The sequence below is a fragment of the Pleurodeles waltl genome, chromosome 10 (genome assembly GCF_031143425.1).
Source record: "Pleurodeles waltl isolate 20211129_DDA chromosome 10, aPleWal1.hap1.20221129, whole genome shotgun sequence".
Lineage (NCBI taxonomy): Eukaryota > Metazoa > Chordata > Amphibia > Caudata > Salamandridae > Pleurodeles > Pleurodeles waltl.
In genome coordinates, this window is record NC_090449.1 from 921,751,475 (window position 1) to 921,774,665 (window position 23,191).

Below are 23,191 nucleotides of genomic sequence, written 5' to 3' on the forward strand. Positions count from 1 at the left end.
TGAGGTGTCTTTTTTTTTTTTTTTTTTTTTTTTTTAATCCATATAAATTACATATAGTGAAGTTGTGTTCTATGGGAAACAATTTTCATGTGTTGTAGTATTATTATTATTATTATTATTATTAATATATATATATTTTCTTTTTCAGGGTGTGGTCAACAAAGTTGCTCCCAGTCACATAGGCTGCTTAGTGCATGGGTGTTTTAATGCTTCTCTACCAAAGCCATATAAAATGCTTGCAGAGGACTGGCAGAACCTAGGAGTAAAAATTGGTGACGAGTTGGAGTTTGACGTGGCCCGCCTGGATTCTGATGCAGTTGGGGTTTTCTGCATTCGTGGAAGGCTGGATTTTGAAAGGTATATTGATAAGTGTATTTCACCTTGCTGTCTGTCTGTATGTATGTGTGTGTGTCCGTCTGTCCGTCCCTTCACTAGGTTTTTGCGGACAGGTGAGAATTTATATGTCAAGTACCAGGAAACTCATTGTATGTTAATAGCATAAATTCTAGCAGAAAGTGAAGTTAACTATACATGGAGATATTGTGCATACTTTTCATTCTAAACTGGTAGAAAGCAGTACAGCAACGTCTGCTAAATAGGGGGCACTATGATAGTCCCACTTCGTTCTTTTTAGTTCTCTCTACAGACTACCTAGCTGTCTCAGGCCTGTTTCCCATGCATTACGTATACTCCGAATAGGTTTTGGATCAGCCCCTTGCTCATGCTTTGCTGTTTTTGTCAGGTCCCTGCTCTTGATTCAGCGACTTTCTCCATATTCAGGTGTTTGCTCTGCCCAGAAACATTTTGGTCTTAGTGTTGATTCGATCTGTTGTACGTTTCCATTGCTGGTTTGAGGAGACTTTTTTATTTTCTTTCCGTTTCAGCACTTAATGGAAGTGCATGTCTTTCCTTGGTCTATACCAGTGGTTCCCAGCTAGTGGTCTGGAGACCCCTGAGGGTCCGCGAAGCCTCTTCAGGGCTTCTGTGACTGCTTAGAAAATTAAATATTAACAGAATAATAACGTATACATAAGTAAGATGGCTTAATGTACTATTGAAAATTTTCAAACGTGCTGTAAATATCACCAAATTTAAAATCAAAAGCTAAAAATTAAATTGGTATCCTCAGATTGATTTGTAGGAGCAGTGCAGGTGTATCAAAGAGAAAACAGTATAGGCTATGTGTGGCTTCAGTATAATCTAGGAAAGCTCCAACCTTCTGTTGGAAAATGGCCCTCTCTGAAGGGTCACTTCAAACCTTTTAGCTTTCCTGCTCCTCTTTCTCTGACCTCGTTTTTGGTGGCTTTAGGACTGCGGACACTTGCCACTGCTGTCCAGTGCTACAGGGCACATGCCATCTCCCTATAATATAATAATAACATTGGCTCATACCCAATAGGCATATATAATTTACTTGTAAGTCCCTAGTATAGTGCACTACAGGTGCCCAGTGCCTGTCAATGAAATGCTACTAGTGGGCATGCAGCACTGCTTGTGCCACCCACATAGATAACCACTTAACCATGTCTCAGGCCTGCCATTGAAAGGTCTATGTGTGCAGTTTCACTGCCTCTTCGACTTGGCATTTAAAACTACTTGCCAAGCTTATAATTCTCCTTTTTCTACCTGTAACTCGCCCTTAAGGTAGGCCCCCATAGGGCAGGGTGCTCTGTAAGTAAAAGGCAGCACATGTACTTAATTGTTTTACATGTCCTGATAGGGGAAAACTCGCATTCGTTTTCCACTACTGTGAAGCCTGCTTCTCTCACAGGGCAGCATTAGAACTGCCCTTATATTCTTTTAAGTGGTAGATTCTGATCTGAAAGGAGTAGCCCTCTCATGTTTAGTATGGCCAGAATGTTAAATAAAATCCTGCTTACTGGTGGAGTTGGATTTAATATTACTATTTTAGAAATGCCACTTTTAGAAAGTGGGTATTTGTCTGCACTTACTGCCACCTCTGCCATACAGGCTGTCTCCAGTCCACATCTGGTCTGGGTGACAGCTAACCTTGTGCATTCCACTTACACAGCCATAAACATAGGACACTCGGTCACATCTTCATTCATCTGCATTCTGACTGGGTCTCCCTGGGCAGGAATAGTGGATTGGCTCTCTTACACTTCAAAGGGCAGTGACCCGCCCTCACACAAAGGACTGATAACCCCCCACTGGGATTCCGGCAGCTCGGGCTGAAAGGGGAACTTGTGCACTTCAAAACCGCTCTTTGAAGTGTTGCCCCCCTCCCCCCCTACTTCAGAGGCACTTTTGGGTATATATATAGTGGGCCTCTGACCCCACTAAATCAGACAATCCTGGATCTACACCTGGACTCTGTCAGAGGAACTGCCTGGCTGCCCAAAGGACTCATCTGGAATGCTTTGCTGAGAAGGACTGCTGCCCTGCTTGTTGCCCTGCTGGTTTCTGACCTTCCCACCTGACCAATCCCACTTGGATTGAGCTTGCCTCCTGTTCTAAAGTCTCAGGGCCACAAAGACTTCACCCCAGAGAAGCAAATGCGTTGATTTTCCAACGGACGGGAACACCTGCAGAAATCGATGCAACGCCTGCCTCTCAGTGGAAAAATTGCTGCGTCGCCTACCCGATCAACGTAGCACCTGGTCCTTCTACCAGGGCATAAAAAAATCCCTGCATCGCAGTGAGGAATTAAGGCTGCGCTCCTGGAAATAGGTGCATCATCTTGCAGCGTTGAAAGAAGCAACGCATTGTCTGTGCCTCACCAGAAAATCTGAAGCATCGCCTTATTTTTCAACGCATCTCCTCCTCTGCGGCCCCTGTGCATTATTATTTTTGATGCATCCCAAGTACTGTATTTTACAAGGATATAACCACTGTCCCTGACTAGGATTGTGGTCCCTACTTGTACAAGGGTGTATACCTTTGGCAGCTAGAGACCCAGTTTATAACACCTTCCTATTAAAATTAAATTTTTTATTTATTTATTTATATTTGTTCGCAAAATAAATAAAATGTGCATTGTTTGTGCGTTTTTGAATGTTTCTGAATGTTTCTGTATTTTTTGTGCATTGTTTTGCGTTTCAAATCAACAATGTTTAGGCCTCGGTCTCTGGCTTCCAGTAGGGACTCATTTGGGGGGAGGGGAGTTGATGGGGGGGGCAGAGGGGATTGGTTGTTGGGAAGGAGGATGTTGCCCGGATTCAATTACTTATTTAGTGGGGGTCTTAAGGTTCCAGTAAGGTTAAAGTGGAGGTCCGCAGAAGTCAAAAATTTGAGAACCACAGGTCTATATCTTGTTTGCTAGTTTTACCCTGGTCTCTACCCTGTTCACTAGTTTCTTTTGACATCCCTGCTCCATCACTTTTGATACTTTCTCCCTCCCACCTCCTGTTTTCCCTTTCCATTTTTTTTTATTATTCAGCTCTCCTCCCATCCGTGCCCTCTCTATTTACTATCCGTCTTACTGTTTTTCTGCTTCCCTTCTTTGTAACCTATTCGTTTCAGTTCTTCCATTTTTTTTATTTTTATGTTTTAATTTTTTTTTACGTACACTTTTTTCACATTCAATTTACTATTGTAAATGGGGTTTTGGACTTTATATGAGGCGCAGGGTGCATACTAATTTGCACAGAACAGGCCTTTGTCTAGAGTGGCACACTGGGTGAACAGCAATACATTGGAATGCTACCCCATTCGATTGCCAGTTGTTAGACTTTCTACAAGTATCCTCCCATCATCTTGTGTGTAGTACATGACACATGCATGTGTATGCATCAACTGCTATCTTGGAATAGCTATATGCACATAGATGTATCATGACAATTGCACAAATACTTACACACCTGCAGCCATTGTGGAATGGCTGTTCTTCAATAGAAAATGCCACTCCAAGATGACCACCCACAGGTCTGCATGCATGCAAAAGATATGATGCATGCATCATGAAAACATTGGCTGCCATTTTAGCATTAGCCAGTAATGCAAACACGCGTAGGTAAAGCCAGTAGTTCATCCTTTTTGCAAAACCTAATTGCTTAGCCACACTTGGTACATTTTATTGATTTCACTTTTTAGTTTCTATTGGTCATATTTTTTCAAAGGCCTGTAACGCTTATAGCATGTTAATTTCTTTGTTTTTCATTGACTGATTGCAAGGGACGCCTGAAATTTACGTTAGCATTGAATGGTGTGGTGCCTTGAAATTGAATGACCCAGTGTCCTCCTTGGAACTAATTTCCCTCCCCAGACACATTGTTGGTTTGAGCTTATCTTTTTGTGGATTAACTGATGGTTCTTATTTGCTAATCCATTGCATTATTATCTACATGTACACCTCATTAAGAGCGTTCAGCAGAAACCTGTTTTATTTAGGGTTCTGTTTAGATAGTCAAAACTCAAGATAACCAAACACAAGATTACATTAATGTCAGTCTCCAGTATGGCCCCCACTATCATCTTAATACTTGTCCAGCAACTACTAAGTAAAGCATATAGCAGTAAGATATGAACAAGTTATCTTAATTTTCTGTGCTCATGAAGCTCACCATGTTCATCATCATCTTGGCCTACCATGCTGATGATAAATGTAAATACATCTTTGAATACTTTGCTCTTGTTTACATTTAATGTGGTAATACCATTGGACTCTCCTATTGCTCATTTGTAATGAGATTCACACTATCCTCACGCTTGACTTTGCTTGGGTATAGCTAGTCGTCAAAGCACCCTTATGGAATTTGCATAATACTTGAGTTAGCTTTAACCAATACCATCTTTTTAGCATGTTCTACTGCATTATTTCAACTGTCTCAGATGGTCATCAAGTTTACGTAGTTGTAACTGGTTGAAAATGTAACGGTTCAACATAGTCAACTTGAAGATAATTCAACTATTGCATTATAGTTTATTATCTGCAGTGGAACTTGATCCACCACCCTGGGCACAAAGGTCATTCTAGGAGGGTGTGGGGATTTTCAGCAAATCTGGCTGGCCTTCCTAAAACTAAATAGGTTGCATTTATGAGACTGGATATGCTACCGCCATTCCAATTAAGTAGCTGATGACCTTCGGGCTGTGTTTACAGTCAATTAATTCTTGCAGTTGATAAAGCCCATCCAGTTGCATCCTATGCAAAATTATGGCATTTTATCCTATCAGATAAAGGCTATGGCAGAGTTATAGTAGCAGTGTACACATGCAACCAGTGTGAAACTAAGGAGTATTGGTCCGTTCTGCTTCTCTCCACTCACATATTTACATGCTCATTTATGATCTAACTGTATGTTTTATCCAGCTCCTGAACTTCAGGTTAATTTAATGTATTTGGTACAATGGGTTTGGGAATAAACCTTTTTTTTTTTTTTCTGTTTCAGCTTGAAGGCAAAGTCTTCTGAAACGCCATCTCATGTAACTTCAGTCATTGTTGGAGATGTTAATCAAAATGTGGCTGTTTCTCTGACAAAGAAACAAAAGATGAAATTTATTCTGAATGGAGACAATATGGACAGTGATACTGAAAACGCTGTGGACATTTCTGAAGTGCTTAATACTGATAACACTGTGGACAATGTGCGACAACACGAAAAGAAAAAGAAGAAAAAACATAAGCAGAAAGACTTGACTATTCTTGAAAGTGACTCTTGTGGTTATTTGGATGACCAAAAAATAGCAAAGAAAAAGAAAAGAAAACATTCAGAAGATGAAGAGATTTCTGAAATATCACAAGAACCCAAAGCAAAAAAGAAAAGGCGGAATTAGCTAATGGACACTAAAGTGTTTTTTTTTTTTTTTCTTCTTTTTTTCTTTTTTTTTTTAATATTTTTTTTTTTTATATACAATAAATCAAATACAAAGTTTGCAGTGACCTTCCTGAAATGTAATTGCAAAGAAGAAAATGTGGTGGTGTGTAAATGTAAGAAAGGTATTGGGAGTCATTTTTCTGGTGTTGACACTGATGCTCCATGGAATATTTCCACTCATAGTGTTGTAACAGTGATATCAAGTTTGTAAGATTCCATACTGATAGCTCAACAGTACAGTATTTTTTTCACATCTGAGAATACAAAATGCCCAGGTGTCATTTTCCCATATCAGTTACATGAGTTCTTCATAAAACTATAACACATCAAGCATTGCAGCATATTTGAACCACTTTACCAGAGAATGAAATATGACTGCTGTATGTGCGTGCAGCTGGAAACAAGAAACTGTGGATCAAATTAAAGTATATACTTCCATGTTAGGGATTTTGTTTTCATAGTGTTCAGCGTACCTCTGTGAGGTATCATTGCAGTGTGTCCAAAATGAAGAAAAAGGCCAATGCTTCCAAAAAAACATTTGTACCATATTGTAGGTGATGAGTGGCTCTGTTTTGGAAATTTGATGTGTAAACGTCCACTAAGGATCCTTTTCTGGTTAATCATTTTGCAGCAATTCACAGCCAACTGGCTGGGCCAAGAAAACCTCCAAATTGTGTATTTGAAAAAAAAGTAAGCATTTTTAAATAGATGAGAAAGTGGAGAAAAAGTGATTTAGAAATGCTGCAAATTGAAAAAGCCTACTCAAGCCCCAGTAGCTCGGAACCAAAGAGACCATTTTGTCTCTGAAACCCATTTCGGCGACTGACTAACAAGGACCCTGGGGGGAAAAAAAACGCTTGTGTTCTTCTATCTATATATATATATATATATATATATATATTTTTTTTTTTTAATACCTCATTTATCTGACTCTTGTGGCAGGAATCAACATATGTTCAGTTTGTGTCAATCTTGGCAGTTTCTTTCCCCAAAACTATTTATTTTAGTTTTCCTTTGTTTCTCATGGCTCTCCTTTTGGGCGCCTCCCTTTCTCCTTTAGTTGGTGCTGAATAGGTGGACATTAACAACCTTTTTATTTCTTCATGTCTCTGGCAGTTTAACATTGATGTTTCTTGCCCTGGATCAGTGGTTCTCAACCCTTTGACTTCTGTGGACCTCCCCACTCAAAATCACTTAATCCAGGGACCCTCACTGTAATAGTAGTATTGGAATCCGGAGTCCTTGCTGGATGCTTGGGACTCCAGCTTGAGCAATGCTGTTGATTTGAACCTAAAAACAGTACACAGAAATACAGAAACAAGCATTTATCAAACAAATACACAAATTATGAACTATTTTATTAAATTCACAAACAAAAATAAAATCAAAATTCTAATTGTCATGAGAAGGTTGAGGCTTTTTATTTTCTATTTTGTTTTGTTTAAAGCATTTTTATTGCGTGAGCTTATCGATAATACAGCATTGCATGGAGTCCTGCAACACACTAGTAATGAAGGACACTATGAATTGTACATAGAACGTAGGGCCGGGTTTTCGAACATTAGGAGAGTTAACAAACGTTGGATAGAGAGGAGAACCTGTCTCGTTGCCAGGAGTCTGGGGGTGAGGGGTGGTGGCGTAAGAGAGTGGGAAGCAGAAGAAGACGTGCTGGTGGTATGGAATGAGGTAAAGGACATGGGTGAAAACTATGAAAGTTTACCTAGTAATCATGGGAAAGGTCTTTTCAGTGTCATCCTCCAGCCTCAGGAAGTGAGACCCAAAAGGGTTCAAACATGTCAACTTTATCCTGAAGTCAGTGCACAGCTCATTAGTAGGGGGCTGCTTTGTACACTTCGGTTAACCACTCATGTGGGCAGGTGAGGTGAGTTTTAATGATAGTTGACTGTGGCCAATGCTTTCATCAGTGGCTGGCGTTCATATATTGTGAGATTAGCTAGATCGCTCATATCATGCAGTATAATTAGGGTTTTCAAGAGTAGAAGGGGTAGTTCCAGAGCAAGGCTGAAGGTAGTGCCTATGCAGGTCCAGGCATGGGAGATGTTGGGACTGTCACATAGAATTTGCATTGTGTCATAGTCTGCCTGTGCGTACCTCCAGCATTGAGTGTGTTGGAGTAGATGGGACGGTACAAGTTTCTGGAGGTCCCAGGCAGAATTTCTTTCCAGCCTCACATGCATCGCTGTTTAGCTCTTCTCTTACCTCTGTCGACTCATCATCAGTGTATTGTGTTTGTAAGGTGTTTTGCCAGTGTGCATGAAGAAGGGATAGTACAGGCAAGAATGTAGGTGTTGGGCCAATAGATTGCAGAAACTCGACATTACTCCTTTATGTGATTTCCTTACTGCCAAATATTGTATGAGGGAAACTGACGTCCAACATTCTGTACCCTACAGTGCTACGGAGGCAGTTGGAATTGTGAGTAGCGGGATTATGTGGGAGGCAGAGAATTTCAGCTCTCCGTTTTCGATGGTATTTTCCAATGTCTGTATCCTCCTGTCTCCTATTTTGTCCACCATAATGGGCAGCCTCCTACCCTAAGGGCTATATCCATATACAACATTTGTGCCAGGTGTAGGGTATGATAACGAAGTTCCATGCTTGGTGTGCCTTGGTCACCACATTTCCGGTGTACAGTCAATTTAAAGAAGGAAAGCCTGGGCCTCATATTGCCTCATAGGAAGGACTTATGCAGTTGCCTATCACCTGAAGTTTGATGATCTGAACAAGTAGGGACAGCATTCCTAGGACGGGTGTGAAGTGTCCTCCATTTTGACTGCTTGTGTTCTTCAGAAGGAAAAATTGAGGAAATTCAATTTTGAGTTTTCAGGATTGGATTTGATAATGAGGAGGTGTAGATTGCTGGAGGCCATGTCTCTCAGGCTCCTGTTGATGGGTATTTCTAGGTACTTGATCTCTTGCTGTTTCCATTGAGACAGGAACACATCTATGGCCACCGTTGTTGTGGTGCATGACAAAGTTAATGCCTCACTTTTGCCCAAGTTCATTCTGTAGCCCTCTATAATGAAGAAAGATAAGATGAGCAACATTAGGGCTAGTAGGGAGCTATCCAGATCTGTATGAGTAGGGTGTCTGCCACATATATGTTACTTGGTGCCCCAGCAGTGTTGAGTTTGCCCGTTATCTTGTGAGACTGAAGGAAGGCTGCCACCAGAGGTTCCATGGTAGAAGGAACATTGGGGGTGAAAGGGAACCGATCTGTCTGATCTCCATGTTGACCAAGAGATCATGACAGGAATCTGCCACAGTTGGCCTAGGCAGAAGGGTGAGTGTAAAGCCATTGGACTTCCAAATTTAAAATTTCCCTTAGACCCATTCAGTGTAAGACTTTGAACAAGTATCTCCACTCAATGAACCAGACTCAGCTTCAAAAGGGAGGGCAATTTGTGGCCTCCGGTGAATCATTGGAGAGTCATAGGAGGTGGGCTAATGTGTGAAGGTGATTGTGGGAAGATCGTCCTGTGTGGGGGGGGGGAACACTTTAGTCTGAGTTAGGATTACCCGTTTGAGTGGAATAGCTAGTATGCTTGCTAGAATCTTGTCAGTGTTGAGGAGGGAGATTGGACAGGAACTTCCACAGAGCAGGGGGTCTTTTCCTGGTTTTGATAGTACCATGATCACTGCTGTGATGGCCATTAAGGAGAGCGAACCTGTGATTTCCACTTGACAAGCTCCATGAAGGAGTTCTACTGCCTTTTCCTTAACCCATGTATAAAATACGCCCCTGGAACCTATTCCCCCCGGGGCTTTATTGTACAGGAGGCTGGAAATGGCCGAGGCCACTTTCTTCTTGGTGATCTTCTCTTCAGGAAACACCCTACCATCATTAAGAATGGGCAGTTTAAGGGTGTTAAAGAAGGTCGGTTTGACATCCATCATCCCGGAGGTGGGAACTGTACAGTTTCGCACAGAAGGTTCCAAAGGCATTGGCAATGTATTCTTTGTCTTTGACTGGAATGGCTGTCCCATCTTCCTGTGTTCATAATGTTGGGCTTTGAGTCTATAGAGAGAGACCTCTGCTGATGATGTGGAGAGTGAGTTAAGCTCTATTTTGGCCCTCTCCAAAGCGCACCTGGTTGCGGTCTACAGCATTATTGTGTACGCATGAGTATGCATTTTTATATCTTTTTCTAGGGTGAGTTGTCATGCGCGTTGTTTGTTGGCCAGTGATGCGTCTCATCAGTTTAACCTGTACGGTGACTTTAGCTGCAGCCTGTAGGGCCTAGGAGGATGGGACCTATCCTGTATTGTCCGTCATGTATATCATCAAGTGGGATTGCAGTGTTTTTTTCTCCTATTTGGGGGAGGCGGGTTGTGTGCAGGAGCTCTTAACGGGCCACATAAAAACAACATGGTTTTCTTATGGGGGATCTGTAGATTCCAGTCAGTATGCAGGGATGTGGTGAGAGACAAATAATCTAAGCAAAGTTGTGTGAAGTGAACTGCCAAGAGGAAGGAATAGTCCTCTGTCAGGAGTAAGTTGTTCAAAGAGGCCATGCTCATCTCAAAGGTTGCGCAATAGGACCTGTCCACTTCATTTGATTTCTTCATGGGGCCCGCATAATCTAGTATTGTGTCCGATACCAATTTCCAATCCTCCCCCCCGCCCTCCAGCATAAATTGGAGGTATTGAGTTCAGCAAGCAGGCTATAGAGACAAAACAGAATTAGAAGTTGGACCAGTGGGGGCATGAATCAAACTCATACCAGTCGTCCTGGATCCAATCATTAGATTTGCAAGGGCATATTGGCTATCCTTGTCCATCCATTGTTGGACTGTGCACCGCAAAGTCTTGTGCATAAGGATGGCTTATGTCACTTTTTCTGGATATCAGCAGAGGTGTGTGGGTCTGAGGCAGAATGGCATGTCGGGGGGGGGGGGCGTTCACTTATATATAATGCTATGTTTATTTGTATAGTGTGCTAATCACCCCTGAGGGTATCTAGGTGCTTTGCAGGTGAAAATGTAGATGCTTCCATGGAAAGAATTATTCAGCAAGCCAGGCCTGCAGCTTCTTGTTTAACACGAGAAGCGATGAGACTGATGTGCTGTGGGAAGTAATTTCATGGCCTGAAGGAGATGTATGAAACAGCACAATTGCAGTGCAGATGTGTGTTATGTGTGCTAGTGAGAGTCTGGCTGAGTGGAGGTGTCTGGGAAGCAGAAATGTATGTGGCTGTTAAGGACCAATGACGTATGTGTGAGCGAGCAGTTTGAACCGAGGGCGTTTGTGTATGAGAAGCCAGTGAAGTTGTCAAAGACATGGGGTGATGTGGGTTTGGCAATGTAAATTGAGAACAAGACATCTGCTGTATTCTGGAAGGTTTGGAGTTTGTTCAGAAATTTCTCCGTAGTTCATGCATAGAGTGAGTTGCTGTAGTCCAACCTGCTGGTGATCAGGAAGTGTGTGACTGTTTTTCTGGTGTTTTCTAGAAGCCATTTGAAAATCTTGTATAGACTTCTCGGATATGAAGGCAGGTGGAGGTGGCTGCATTGGCTTGGACTGGCATGCACAGTTTGTTGTCCAGGATGCTTCTGAGATTTGTGGCCAAGGTCAGTAGGCAACCAAGTGGTGTCCCAGGCCGAAGTTTCTTTTCCAAAGAGCTCTACTTCTGTCTTGTCTGTATCCAGTTTAAGGCAGTTAGACTTCATCCATGTAGCGACGGTGGTCATGCACAAAGTGAAGTTGGCTTTGGTGGTAGGGATTTTGTCTGACAAGAGTATAAGTTGTGTGCCCCCAAAATAAATTATGTTGATGTTGGAAGATCAGATGAGGTCCGCTAACGGTGTCATGTAAGTGCTAAAAATGTCAGACTTTGGGACGATCTTTGGGGGAGTCCTCAGGTGAGATTCCTGGGGTCTGAGGTATAGGGAGAAAGGTTAAGGAATGAGCAGGTCCAGTTGCGGGCGGCTCCTTGGATGTCAATGTTCTGTAGTCTTTTGATCAAGGTGGTGTTGGAGACTGCATTGAAAGCCTCCGAGAGGTCAAGTAGTATGAGGGCTCCTGTGTCTCCGTGGTCTAGGATCATCCTGATGTCATCTCTGGCTGTGATAATGGCTGTTCTGGTGCCTCCAGTTTACATTACTGGAGAGGGTTATGCTTAAATATAGGAAGGCACTAATCACCTGCAACATGCTTCCGCAAGGTTAAACACTCATCTCTATCACTGTTTCCCTCTAAAGACCATTGCTTTTGTTTGCTGTTTATTTATGATCAACACTTCCTCACTTGTTAATTATTCCCCAGGCTTCAGACTTGATCTGTAAACATTTCAGCAGTACCTCTGCGTGCCAGAAGGTGGCGCCTTGCAGCTCTGCACTGATGCCGTTCTGCTCTGGAAATGACAGGCAGGGCCTATATAGGTCCCACTCCTGTTTGCTGCTGTCGGTTCCTTTCAGCATCTCAGGATGTGGATTTGGAGCTCCTCAACTTTTCCTCTAAACATCTACAGTGAGCAAGGGATGCCACCCCCTCCTAAAGCACATATTTCAAGCCTAGTAGGTACTTTTCAGAAACAAATGTCCGTAGCAGATAACCGTAAGAGTTCCCTTGGGGGGAGCCACAACTCCAAGGCCTGAGGAGACTACACATTGATTAACACAAAGGCCATCAAGAAATGTGAGATGAAACTCTCACCAACCATTAGGAGACTTCACAAAGAAATTGTTCCAATTCCTGCTCTGCATCCAAAGTTCACTGTCAGTCCAATTCTTGGAGTCTTTGGAGCCACTGCAGAGGTCGGTCTTCATCACGCCCAAAGTCCAAACAATGAGAAGCTAAAGTGGGATTCCATGCTCTCATGCCTCTCCAATTTAACTGAACAGGTGCAGGGGCACCACAATCCTTTGTGTTCTCTGCACCAAAGTCGGACGTATTCAAAGCTGATTCCATAGCTGTTTCCTCCACAACCCATGTTTTCCGAGCCGTCAGCCAGGCCTCGTCATATCAAAGAATGGTTGACTGGCTCATATTCGCTTCCGAAAGAAGCTTGGAGGCCTTCCACCTGGGATACCACCAGCAAATTTGCCCCTGCGCAAGCTAGACTTTCTTCACTTGACCTTGAGCTCTTGTCCCAACTCTGCTGCCGTGTCATATCCCATGCAGGTGCCAGGCATGTTTATGCTCACTACGTGTCCTGAAGAAGTTGCCCAAATTCAGCAAAGGCACCGCTTCACCCGCTTGACTTGCAACAGGCTACACAACATTCTCTTCATTCTCTTTTTTGAGATTGACTCTGATAATGACTGTGACCCACTTGATGAGTTTGCTCAGCCCTACCAAAATGGCAGTCGATATGAGGATATATAGGAGTCTAGTGGACTCTATACCCCCCACCCCTAGTTATGGCTCTTTTTACTTCTGGAAGAGTCTGCTTCCTATGCTATGGTGCTGTGTAGTGTGGCCTATGTACTTGGCCTCCAGCTCCACACTTTGGAGGTTAAAACAAATTTCTTAACAGAGGTCCTCCAGCAGGTCTTCTGATCCCCACCTTTGCTTTAACAAGGCACTGACAGAAAAGTTACTGGGGGCGTTGGCAAAACCTAGCTCTGGCCCCCTAATCAACAAATTGCCATGTGTCACCACCCTGCTCTGGGTGACCGGACTTGTTTTACAGCATTCCTCACCAGAAAACCTAGTGGTGCAAGCTTTTACCAGCAGTTCAAATCCAAACACATTTCCCACCACTTTCTCTGATAGTGAATCTAAGGGAGTGGAAATGTTTGGCAAACGTGTCTTTTCTTCTGCCAGATTGACCTTTCAATTTGTTTATGTGAGTTGTTTGTAGGGGTGATAACCTCATGCCCTTGGGATTCAGTGGCACAAGTCCTCCCTGTTGTGCCTGAAGACCTTTACCCTGTACTTTCTCATGCAGTCCAAGATGGACATGATGCTGCCAAGTTAACGGATTGTTGTGGCTTGGCTACCACAGAATCCATTGGGTTGCCCATAGTCACCCACGTTGCTATATGTGGCTGTGGTTCACAGGGTTCTCGGGCAATATCCAGACTACCTTGATGGGCAAACCTTTTGATGGGACTTGGCTGTGAACGCTGATTCTGCGCTGAATCGCTTTAAGGAAAGCAGTACTATTGCTTTCCCTCTGGGCCATTCCATCCAACCTCACCAATGTCCACTGTTCCTGTTGCAGCTTTGGCTGGGGTGTCCCATGCACCTATCCCATCCAGCCCCCACAGGGAACCCAACAGTTTTGGGGAAAGGCCATGGTGCCCACTGCCCCCACAGCCAAGATCAGTGTGCTGAATAGTCTTCCACCCTTCCTGCAGCCCCTCTTGCCAAACTTCTTTAGTATGCCCTTGCAGAGAAATGGGCCACCTAGTGGGAGACAGCATCCACTGATTCTTACTGACCTGGCAGACAGTCACTGTGAACAAGTGGGCCCTGTAGATAGTTTGCGAAGGATGTACCTTGCCTTTTATTTCTTCTTCTTTCTCTCTTCTCTGCCGCACCTTCCACTGTCCTCTCAGTAACTGACAGATGACCATCTCCATTTTGTGGCAAAAAGTACAACCCCTTACGACCAAAGGTGCTCTCCAAATGGTGCTTGTGTCAGAACTAGAATGTGGTTGTTAATCCTGCTACTTTCTGTTACCCAAGAAGGACAGAGGTCTTTGGCCTATTCTAGATCTGTGCACTCAACATCTTCCTTTAGAAGGAGAAATTCCAAATGGTCACGCTGGCAGGTGTTGTCTGCCATGGACCCTGAAGGCTGGATGGTGATGTTGGACCTGTAGGATATCTATATTTGTATTTCTGTCCTGCTGGCCCATCAGCGCTAACTGTCCTTTGTGGTGGAAGGGGACCATTTTCATTTCCAAAGCTCCCCTTTGGTCTCATCAGAACCCCTTGGGGTTCCAAAAGGTAATGGCAGGGTTAGCAACACACCTTTAGAGGTCAAGGGTGCCAGTCTTTCCTTAACTCAACAACAGGCTGTTGAAGGCAGGCTGTTGCCATCCATATCCAGCCTCTGCAAACCTCTTGTTATCTTTGGGGTTCACTATCCACATTCCGAAGTCGCAATGGCTTCTCAGATGTTCCGCTTCATTGGAGCAGATCTGGTCGTGGTTCAGGCTCATGCATTCACCCCAGAAAAGAGAGTTGATGACATCAGTCCATGAACCTGATGTTTCTGTTTCAGTCATGTATTTCACTGAGGTCAACTCTGAGGTCGCTGGAAATCATGACGCCCTGCGTCTGGGTGGTCGAGCACACCAGCTGGCATATGCAGGCGCTACAGTGGGATGTGAAGTCCCAGTGGGCCCAACATTTAGGGGATCTCTCTGACCATGTTCATATTTTCGAGGAGACTGCAAAAGATCTGCAGTGGTGGTTACTGGACCAGTGGCAGACCCCTTTCCCTTCCCACCAAGAGCTATCAGTGGTTACTGATACATCATTTCTGGGCTAGTGCTACCATTCTGGAGATGTAGGGATGAGAGGCCTCTGGTCTCTAACGGAGTCCTGGCTTCACATCAACACTCTTGAACTGTAGGCCATCCCCTTGGCATTGAAAGCCTTCCTGCCATCCATCGCAGAGAGGCTGGTACAGGTGCCCACAGACTACACCACTGCCTCTTGGTACTGCAACAAACAGGGCGAGGTGGCGGAACGAACCCTGTGCCAGGAGGCCTTGCGCCTTTGGAAGTGGATGAACCACCATGGAATTTTCCTAGTGATGAACCATCTGGCAGCATCATTGAAAGTCAGGGCAGAGTAATGTATTACTCCAAATTTACTATGACACACAGAACCACTCAGGGTGGCTCTGCATGGATAATAAATCCCATTTAAGGGATTGCGTTGGCCTTGAGTCACTTGCATGATGCAAGGGCAATGCAAGCCCTTGATAAATCTGGTCCCTGATCTACTGAGAGACCATGTATGAATCCATCTTGTATTTGGTTTAGTCTGTTTTACCTTCCAGTACTCCAGAGCAGTTTGGACTAATTTGTAGCATAATATACAATCTATATTGATGAAGCTAATAGTTCTGTATGATCTTGGATCATTCTTGAGGCCCTTGCTGTTTAAAGGCATAATCATAATATTCAACCATGAAGGATGTCAAGCCTGATGTACTGGAAACTCTATAAAAATGGTCCCAGCATTGATGCCTGTTATTCAGGCATGTGTTTATAGACCTCTGGAGGTATCATACTTGGGTCCAGAGTTATTTTGTTTGTGATGCCATGAGCTTCCTTCTTTTTATTCCTATCTATGCAAATCTCAACACATTTCCTCTCACCTCCTAGTCTTTCTTCTAGGTCGCGTTCTTCATCTTTGTGGTATTTATTAGTAAAACCCTAATTTGTGATCCACCACTTATGGTGCTTGCTAAGTTGAAAGGTTATCCATGTTTTATTTATATTTCAAAGATCTTTATTGGATTTGATAGAAAACATACTGTGGGGAGAGGCACAGGGACTCTTTGTGGACGATGGTGATGCCTCCCCCGGGGCAGTTCATGCGGTCTTTGCGGACAATCTTGTAGCCATCTGGGATGGCGATGTCTGGAGCCGAAGAGGGGTTAAGACAGGTTTCTGTGAGGAAGGCGACGTCCAGGGATGTAGTGTCGGTGAGGTTCCAGAGTTCGATGGCGTGCCTGTGGATGGAGCAAGTGTTGATTAGGATACATCTGAGGTTATGTTCTGCTTTGTGGGTCCTCAGGGGTGGGCTTGAGTGACGGAGGCTGGTGAATTTGCAGTGGCAACAGGTGAAGGGTCCCTTGGTGTTACTTGGTAATGCCTACCTACAGTTGTCATGTCCTGGGTTGAGTGTAATGAGTGCTGCGGACGAGTTACGGTGGTGGGAGAGAGGTCCACGGGTCCTGGTTCTGGTCGCGGACGGGTGCAGACGGGCTTTCCTTAGGTGCGCCCTTGGTGCCCAGCAATGCAGCTGGCATTAAGTGGGGGTGGGGGGGTGAAGGAGACAACAGCTGGAAGGCGGGTTAGGGAAACGGTGCAAAAAAAGGGGACAGGGCTCCAGGGGCAGCAGCAGTGAGGAGAATGAATGAGAGGAGGGGGGGCAGGGCCACGTGGGCAGCAGCAGCAGCTTCATAGAGAGAGAGAGAGAGAGAGAGAGAAAGAGAGTGAGAGAGAGCGAGAGAGAGAATCGAGAATGAACAGATTGATAGACGAGGGAAAGATAGAGGAAAGCGCAGAAAGCGAAAGGCACAATAAAAACAGCACAGTCAGAGAAATACGTGGAGGGCGGAGAAAAGAGGAAAGGGGCAGAGGGCAGCCCAGCAGAAGAGCACAGCTCTCCCACCAGACACTAGGGATGAGGCACAGGCAGAGCCTGCGGGTGGAGGAGGGCCTCAAACTACTGACGAGCTCAGAGTTCAGAGACAGACGGGCTTCATTGTCTGGTGGAGCTACGTGTTGGCAGAGCAGTTCACTGACCAGGTCAGTGAGGTTGCTCTGCCACCAGAGGTTGTTTGAATTAATTAACATCAGAAAAACTAGACACTCAATAACAGCTACACAAAAAGCAATAAGAAAATTTGAAAAGGAGGAAACAAATGCTGTCTAATTCTTTTAATAATTTAACAGTTCTAATTCTGCAATTTAGTAACCTGGGCAAAGGGAAACCTTACAATTAGCAAATACATTTAGCATGTGCTGGGACAAGCACATGTGGCAAAAAAGGCAAAAGCGCAAAAAAATTGGAAAAAGGAAATCTGGGGAAACAGATAACTATGGTCACAAAAAGTGAGTAGAAAGGGAAGCCATCAGCATTTTAGAAGTTCGGCTAATGGTCTTTTTCTCTGGGTCAAGGGAAAAATCTTTCTAAGTCTCAGCAAAGCATTTCAAAGGGGCAAAGTGTAGAAAGGACTATACTTCTGAGTCTAAGGGGTTCAGCAAGCATCGAAGTTTGCAAAGGATTCTCTGACCAAAGTCTAGTTGGGGATGATGTATTAAAGTTCATAGCGCAAGATAATTTGTCCATTCATCACTCCATATGACGTAAAAGGTGAAAGTGTGCAATGAGAGGCAGTCATATGACTCAGATTGCAAACATCAGTAAAAGTTTTCAGGTTCCTCATGTCAAACGACTCCCATCTTAGGTCATTCATGCGAATTGGAACATTTGTGTACATATTTATTCCACAGTTCCTGAATGTACAGCGTTCATGGTTTGGTTCCCAAGCCTACTGTGCGTAAGTATCTATTTCCAAGCTAACATTCTCATGAGAACGATGTCTGAAAGAAAAGTACATGTTAGCAAGAATGGCTAAACATTTTCTGAACAGTCAGGAACCAGGGCCTTGCAGGTCTCACTTAGGCTAATGCAAGTGAACTAAAACAGCACATTCATTTATGTATTTATTATACATTTAGCATTCTACACCAGAAATGTAATAATAATAAGCTCTGTAATTGTGTATGTGACAATAAATTCAAAGCTAAAAGACTGGTAATTCTTGCACGTACCTATAGTGTTTAACTACATTCTCTATATATGCATGTCACTTTTCAAATATTTCTTACATAAAATCTATTATTTTAGTGCAGAATGTTAGTTTATTTAATCACTTGTAAGATAAAAGCAAACTAAATCTTTAAACATGAAGTTTAAATGCTATACCACATCATTTTTAACTACTGACAGAGTGAATGCACATTAATATGACGCCACAGTGCTCCAACAAAAATATTAACATTTTGATTAACATAGTGCATAGACTTTCACAGATAGATGATCATTGTGACTTCAGGGACAGTACTAACATTTCTTCTACATAACTGGTGAGGGTTGTCCATGTGGTCAGGTGTTCAACTTGGTTGGTGTTGGGTAGTTTACCAACAGGTTCTTTGGGGTTGGGTTGGTGTGTGAAGTTGCTGTAGATGTTTGTGATTTTGCTGTGTAAGAAGTTGGATAGGTTGTCACACAGTTGCTGAGAGGCAGCAATGTTGTTGTTGTTTTAAAAAAAAATATTTTATATATGCAATAAACAATCAATAGCAATAAAGTACATCTGGTGATGTTCTCTTGCGCATTGTGACAAACAAAGAATATAATAGTACCATCCCAATCCAGCACATTGCAAAGAAGTGGCTACTAACATTTTCAATAAGTACAACTGTTAATAACAGTCCCCAAACCACTCCCACCCTCTGCCAACCCTGCTACCATATAGGTTCGAAATTATTCACTCCACTATAGAATATTGTTGACGCATTTCAATGTCAACAGATTATCATGGTTGTCCAAAGGCCCGGGGTATGCCCATGTCCTCTCTTGTGCAGCTTATGTGGCTATTGGATTGTTTGGATCATCCGTTCGTAAACTGGAGAAAGCAAGCAATGTTCTAGTCATCTAACAGGGCTTCCTGTGCTTTGTATTTTCTCCTGGTCCTCCGGATATGCACCTCCTCTGCCCCGGCCTATTCTTCCATATCAGATTCCCATTGTTTTCGCTTGGGGCCTTGGGTCTAAGCCAGAGAATAGCTATGCGACGTTCTGCGGCCACCAGGCCTAGTGTTAAATAGCATATACTCAGTTTCCTAGCTGGAGTGTGTGGCAAGAATCCCAGCAAACATTTTTTGATTTGCAAAGGTATTTCCCAACCCGTCGCTCTTTTTACTCGAGTGGTATCCGCCTCCCAAAAACTCCTTATTATGGGGCAGGTCCAGGACTGGTGAAGAAAATCAGTTTTCATCAATCCACATTTTGGACCATTGGGATCTCGGGAGGGGTATATGGTGTGTAAACGTTTGGGGGTCAGATATAACCTATATATGAAATTATAATTAATTAATTTTAAACGGGCATTAGCTGCCACTTCCTTAACTCTTGTATATATTTTAACACAGTCTTTCATTGATAATTCCTCTCCCACATGTGTGGTCCAGCGTTGTTCTATTGTTAAGGGTTGTATTGTTTGATCTGTTCGTAGTGTGTGGTATATGTGTGTTATAAGCCTGGATCCCCCAGACATCTCAAGTAAGGTAGTCATAATTTGGGCAGGAGCAGGGATCTCAGGGAATGTGGGCCTTAATTGTCTGGCAGTTGCAAAATTGTTGCGAATTGTAAAAAATGTTCGGTATCGATATTAAATGATTCATGTGGTTGTTGATACGTGATGAATCTACCCTCGGGGTAAAGTCAGATAACAGTAAACAATCACCCTACTGCCATTTAGTCACAGACATTACTTGCGTCATCTGAACAAAGGGTGGAATTATCCAGATATCTAAGTCTGGGGCATAAGGTGCCCTCTTAAGAACCCTTCTAACGGTTTGTTCCCAAATCCTCCCCATCAGTTGAATTAGTAGTGGTAACACATGGGGAGTTCCTCCACCTTTCATCAAACATTTCCCTATTTGCTATGTTGAGTGTGTGCCTTCCAATAAGCATCTCTCCCAGTTTGGCTCCCCTCTAGCTAATGTACTGCGTGCTGTAACTGGGCCGCTAGGTAACATAATTTGAGGTCCAGTAACTCCTAACCCTCTTTTCTTCCATTCGCTCCGGAGTGTGGAGAGACTGATTCTACACTGCTTTTCCTGCCATAGGAGCTCAAGTATCAATCAGTCTAACTCAAGGAACACTGATCTCGTATATTGTGATAGAACCACCATTTTCAAGAGTGCTATGTTGCCCATTAGTGACAAGCATAGCGTTGTCCAAAATTGTATGAAAGGTTTTAGATTTGTAATCACAGGTCCAAGGTTGAAGGAGTAAAACTAGTGGGTACCTTATGTAATATGTAGCCCCAGGTACCTAACCTCATCTGTTTTCCAAGGGAGTCTCCCCAAAGCCCTCCAATTGTTGACCCGCTAGTGATCCAAGGGGATACAGGACGTATTTTTGTTCAATAACACCTAGCTCTGAGAATTCCTAATATTCGTGCATCACATTTAATAGTATAGGAACCAAGACATCTGGGCGTCTGAGATAAACCATGGTATTGTCTGCATATAGGGATACTATATGTTATCTTACACCTACTGTTATGCCCCATCCCTTAAGTGTATTCCTAAATCTGCACACCAATGGCTCTAATGCAATAGCGAATATAAGCAGGGAGAGGGGGTATCCCTGACGGGTTCTGCATTGGGATGATCGCATCCAACACATATTGCCTGCCCTGTTCGAATCCTCGCTTTTGGGTGGGTGTATAATAGACCCATCGAATATAGGAAGAGCCCAGCCCTGCCCTCTCTAGCACCCTCCAGATGCAATCCCAGTGGAGGGAGTCAAAGGCTTGTTCTAGATCTAAGAAGGCTAGTGCGTAACAACCTTCCTGCACACTGGAGTCATGTATCACATGTGCCAATCTTCTTAGGTTTGGCAGAGTGTTCCTCCCGGGGATAAATCCCAATTGGTCGTCATGGATCAATCGGGGCATGTATGGAAGGAGGCGGGCCACCAAGACATGACTAAGGAGTTTCAGATCAACCTTTAACATCGATAAAAGTTGGTGAGAATTGGCTTCCCCCCTGTCTTTTCCCTGTTTTGGTATTAGGGAAATCAGAGCTTCCATCATTGAGCCTGGTAATTCCCTTCTCTCATATGCCTCTGTGTATGCTTCAACTAGTTTATCTAATCATACAGTTGTAAAGTGTGTATAAAATTCAGAGGGAAGGCTGTCGCTCCTAGGATCCTTATTTAATTTTATGGACTTTAGGGCCTCTTGAAGATCTTGTTTGGAGATAGGGGCGTCCAAGGCTTTTTGTTCATCTTGAGACAGATTTAATAATTGGAGTTGGTTTAAATTATCTAGTAAATCTTGATGTCCCTGGTCGATCTAACCAGTGTAGCTAATAGATTCCCCGCCTTTTCTCCCTCACAGTACCATAGTTGCCTAGACTTCTTTCTGTTATGTTTATCCAGGAGATCCCACATTTCGCACAGCTTATGTTTGTGTCTATCCCATGTTTGGGCCAAGGATGCGTCAGTGGCCAGTCGTTATTTCCAATCGTTCTAGTTCTATTTCTTGCCTGGTCAGATCTCACTACAAGGTACGCCAGACCCCATCGAGGTGGCGATACGTAGCCCCCAGAAAACCACTTTCATGCTGTCCCATTTGTGGCTCTAGTTTCAGCCGTGTTCCAAGTGTCTCGAAATATTGGGATATAGATTTTTCTATAGTGTTGCAGAATACTTTTTTCTGTCAGAGGGACAACCTGCAAACACCACAGTGGAACCATAGGTGGCTGTCTATAAAGGGAGTAAGTTAGTAGAAACGGAGAGTGATCTGATATGTGTCTTGCCAAATAGTGGATATCTGATACTTGGTGAGGGTACTTACGCCTGAAGGAAGAAATAGTCCAGACGACTATGAATATTAGAGGCTGGAGAATGGCAACAATATGTACGTGTTTGTGGGTTGCATTACTGCCACACATTGTGAAGCAGCAAAAACCATGGAGTGTCAGGTGCAATGCCATTGTGGTGCGTGGTTTCAGGCCTATCCGGGAAGGAATTTGGTCGATCAACCCTTCTAGCACACAGTTGAAATCACCAGTCAGGATAATTTCTGTATGTGGGAGACCTGCACAGTTCAAATCACCGACCCCAGGAAATTTCTGTTGTCAGTGTTGGGAGCACAAATAATAATAATACATAGTGCATGCGCATCTAGCAGTCCCTCGAGTATTGTGTATCTGCCTTCTGTATCTACAACCTGTCTAGTGAGATGGAATGGGTGCTGTGGTGCCATCCATATCAGGGTGCCCCTAGCGCATCCATAATAGGAGGCTGCAATTACTTTCCCTTGCCATCTTTTTTGTAAGGCCTTAATGCAATCCCCCACCCCATAGGTGTGTTTCTTGTAGACATACAATGGCCTCCATGTACCGTTTAGGAAAGCTCGGTATTCTGTTACATTTCACTGGGTTCCGTAGGCCCCTTACGTTCCATGACAAGAATGTATGATGTGGATCTAGCTGTTTACAGTGTTGTTTGGTGTTTTGGTGTATTCCTGTGTACCAGCTGGCCTGCTTGTGTGATTTACTATGCTTGTTGGGGTTGATGGGTGCTATGGCATCAACACAGTTCTTAATTCAGTTTTCAAAGTTGTTGATGTCCTGTCGAGGTTGTCTGTGGGGCTAGGTTGGTACATGCTGAGGGCGCTGAGCCAGTCTGCTTCTGTGGTTTTGCCCTAGGTGCAGCTTGGAACACTGAACCTGGTAGGTGTGTTGAACTGAGATGGCTTGATATAACAGAATATGTCACAATATGCAAATTCAACTATGCTGCAATGTGCAAAACATAAATTAAAAAGCAGGTGCAAAAGCCCACAGAAAATAGATAGTTACATGGGGAAAAGGAGTAACAGATGAATACGATTCTCTATGTAAACTGAGGTTCTGTTTAATAGAAAGAAATGAACCCTCCAGATCGGAAGTAAC

At 43.5% G+C, this 23,191-nt stretch overlaps 1 protein-coding gene across 1 annotated transcript in view; it reads left to right on the forward strand.

Moving 5' to 3' along the window:
* The window catches only part of POLR1F (RNA polymerase I subunit F), a 28,592-nt gene extending 21,413 nt beyond the window's left edge, over positions 1 to 7,179 (forward strand). Inside the window, exons 3-4 of the mRNA XM_069211691.1 lie at positions 149 to 357; positions 5,352 to 7,179. Of these exons, the coding sequence (XP_069067792.1) occupies positions 149 to 357; positions 5,352 to 5,736 (594 nt within the window). The 3' untranslated portion in view covers positions 5,737 to 7,179. The remainder of the gene's footprint in view (positions 1 to 148; positions 358 to 5,351) is intronic.
* Positions 7,180 to 23,191: the final 16,012 nt, after the last annotated feature.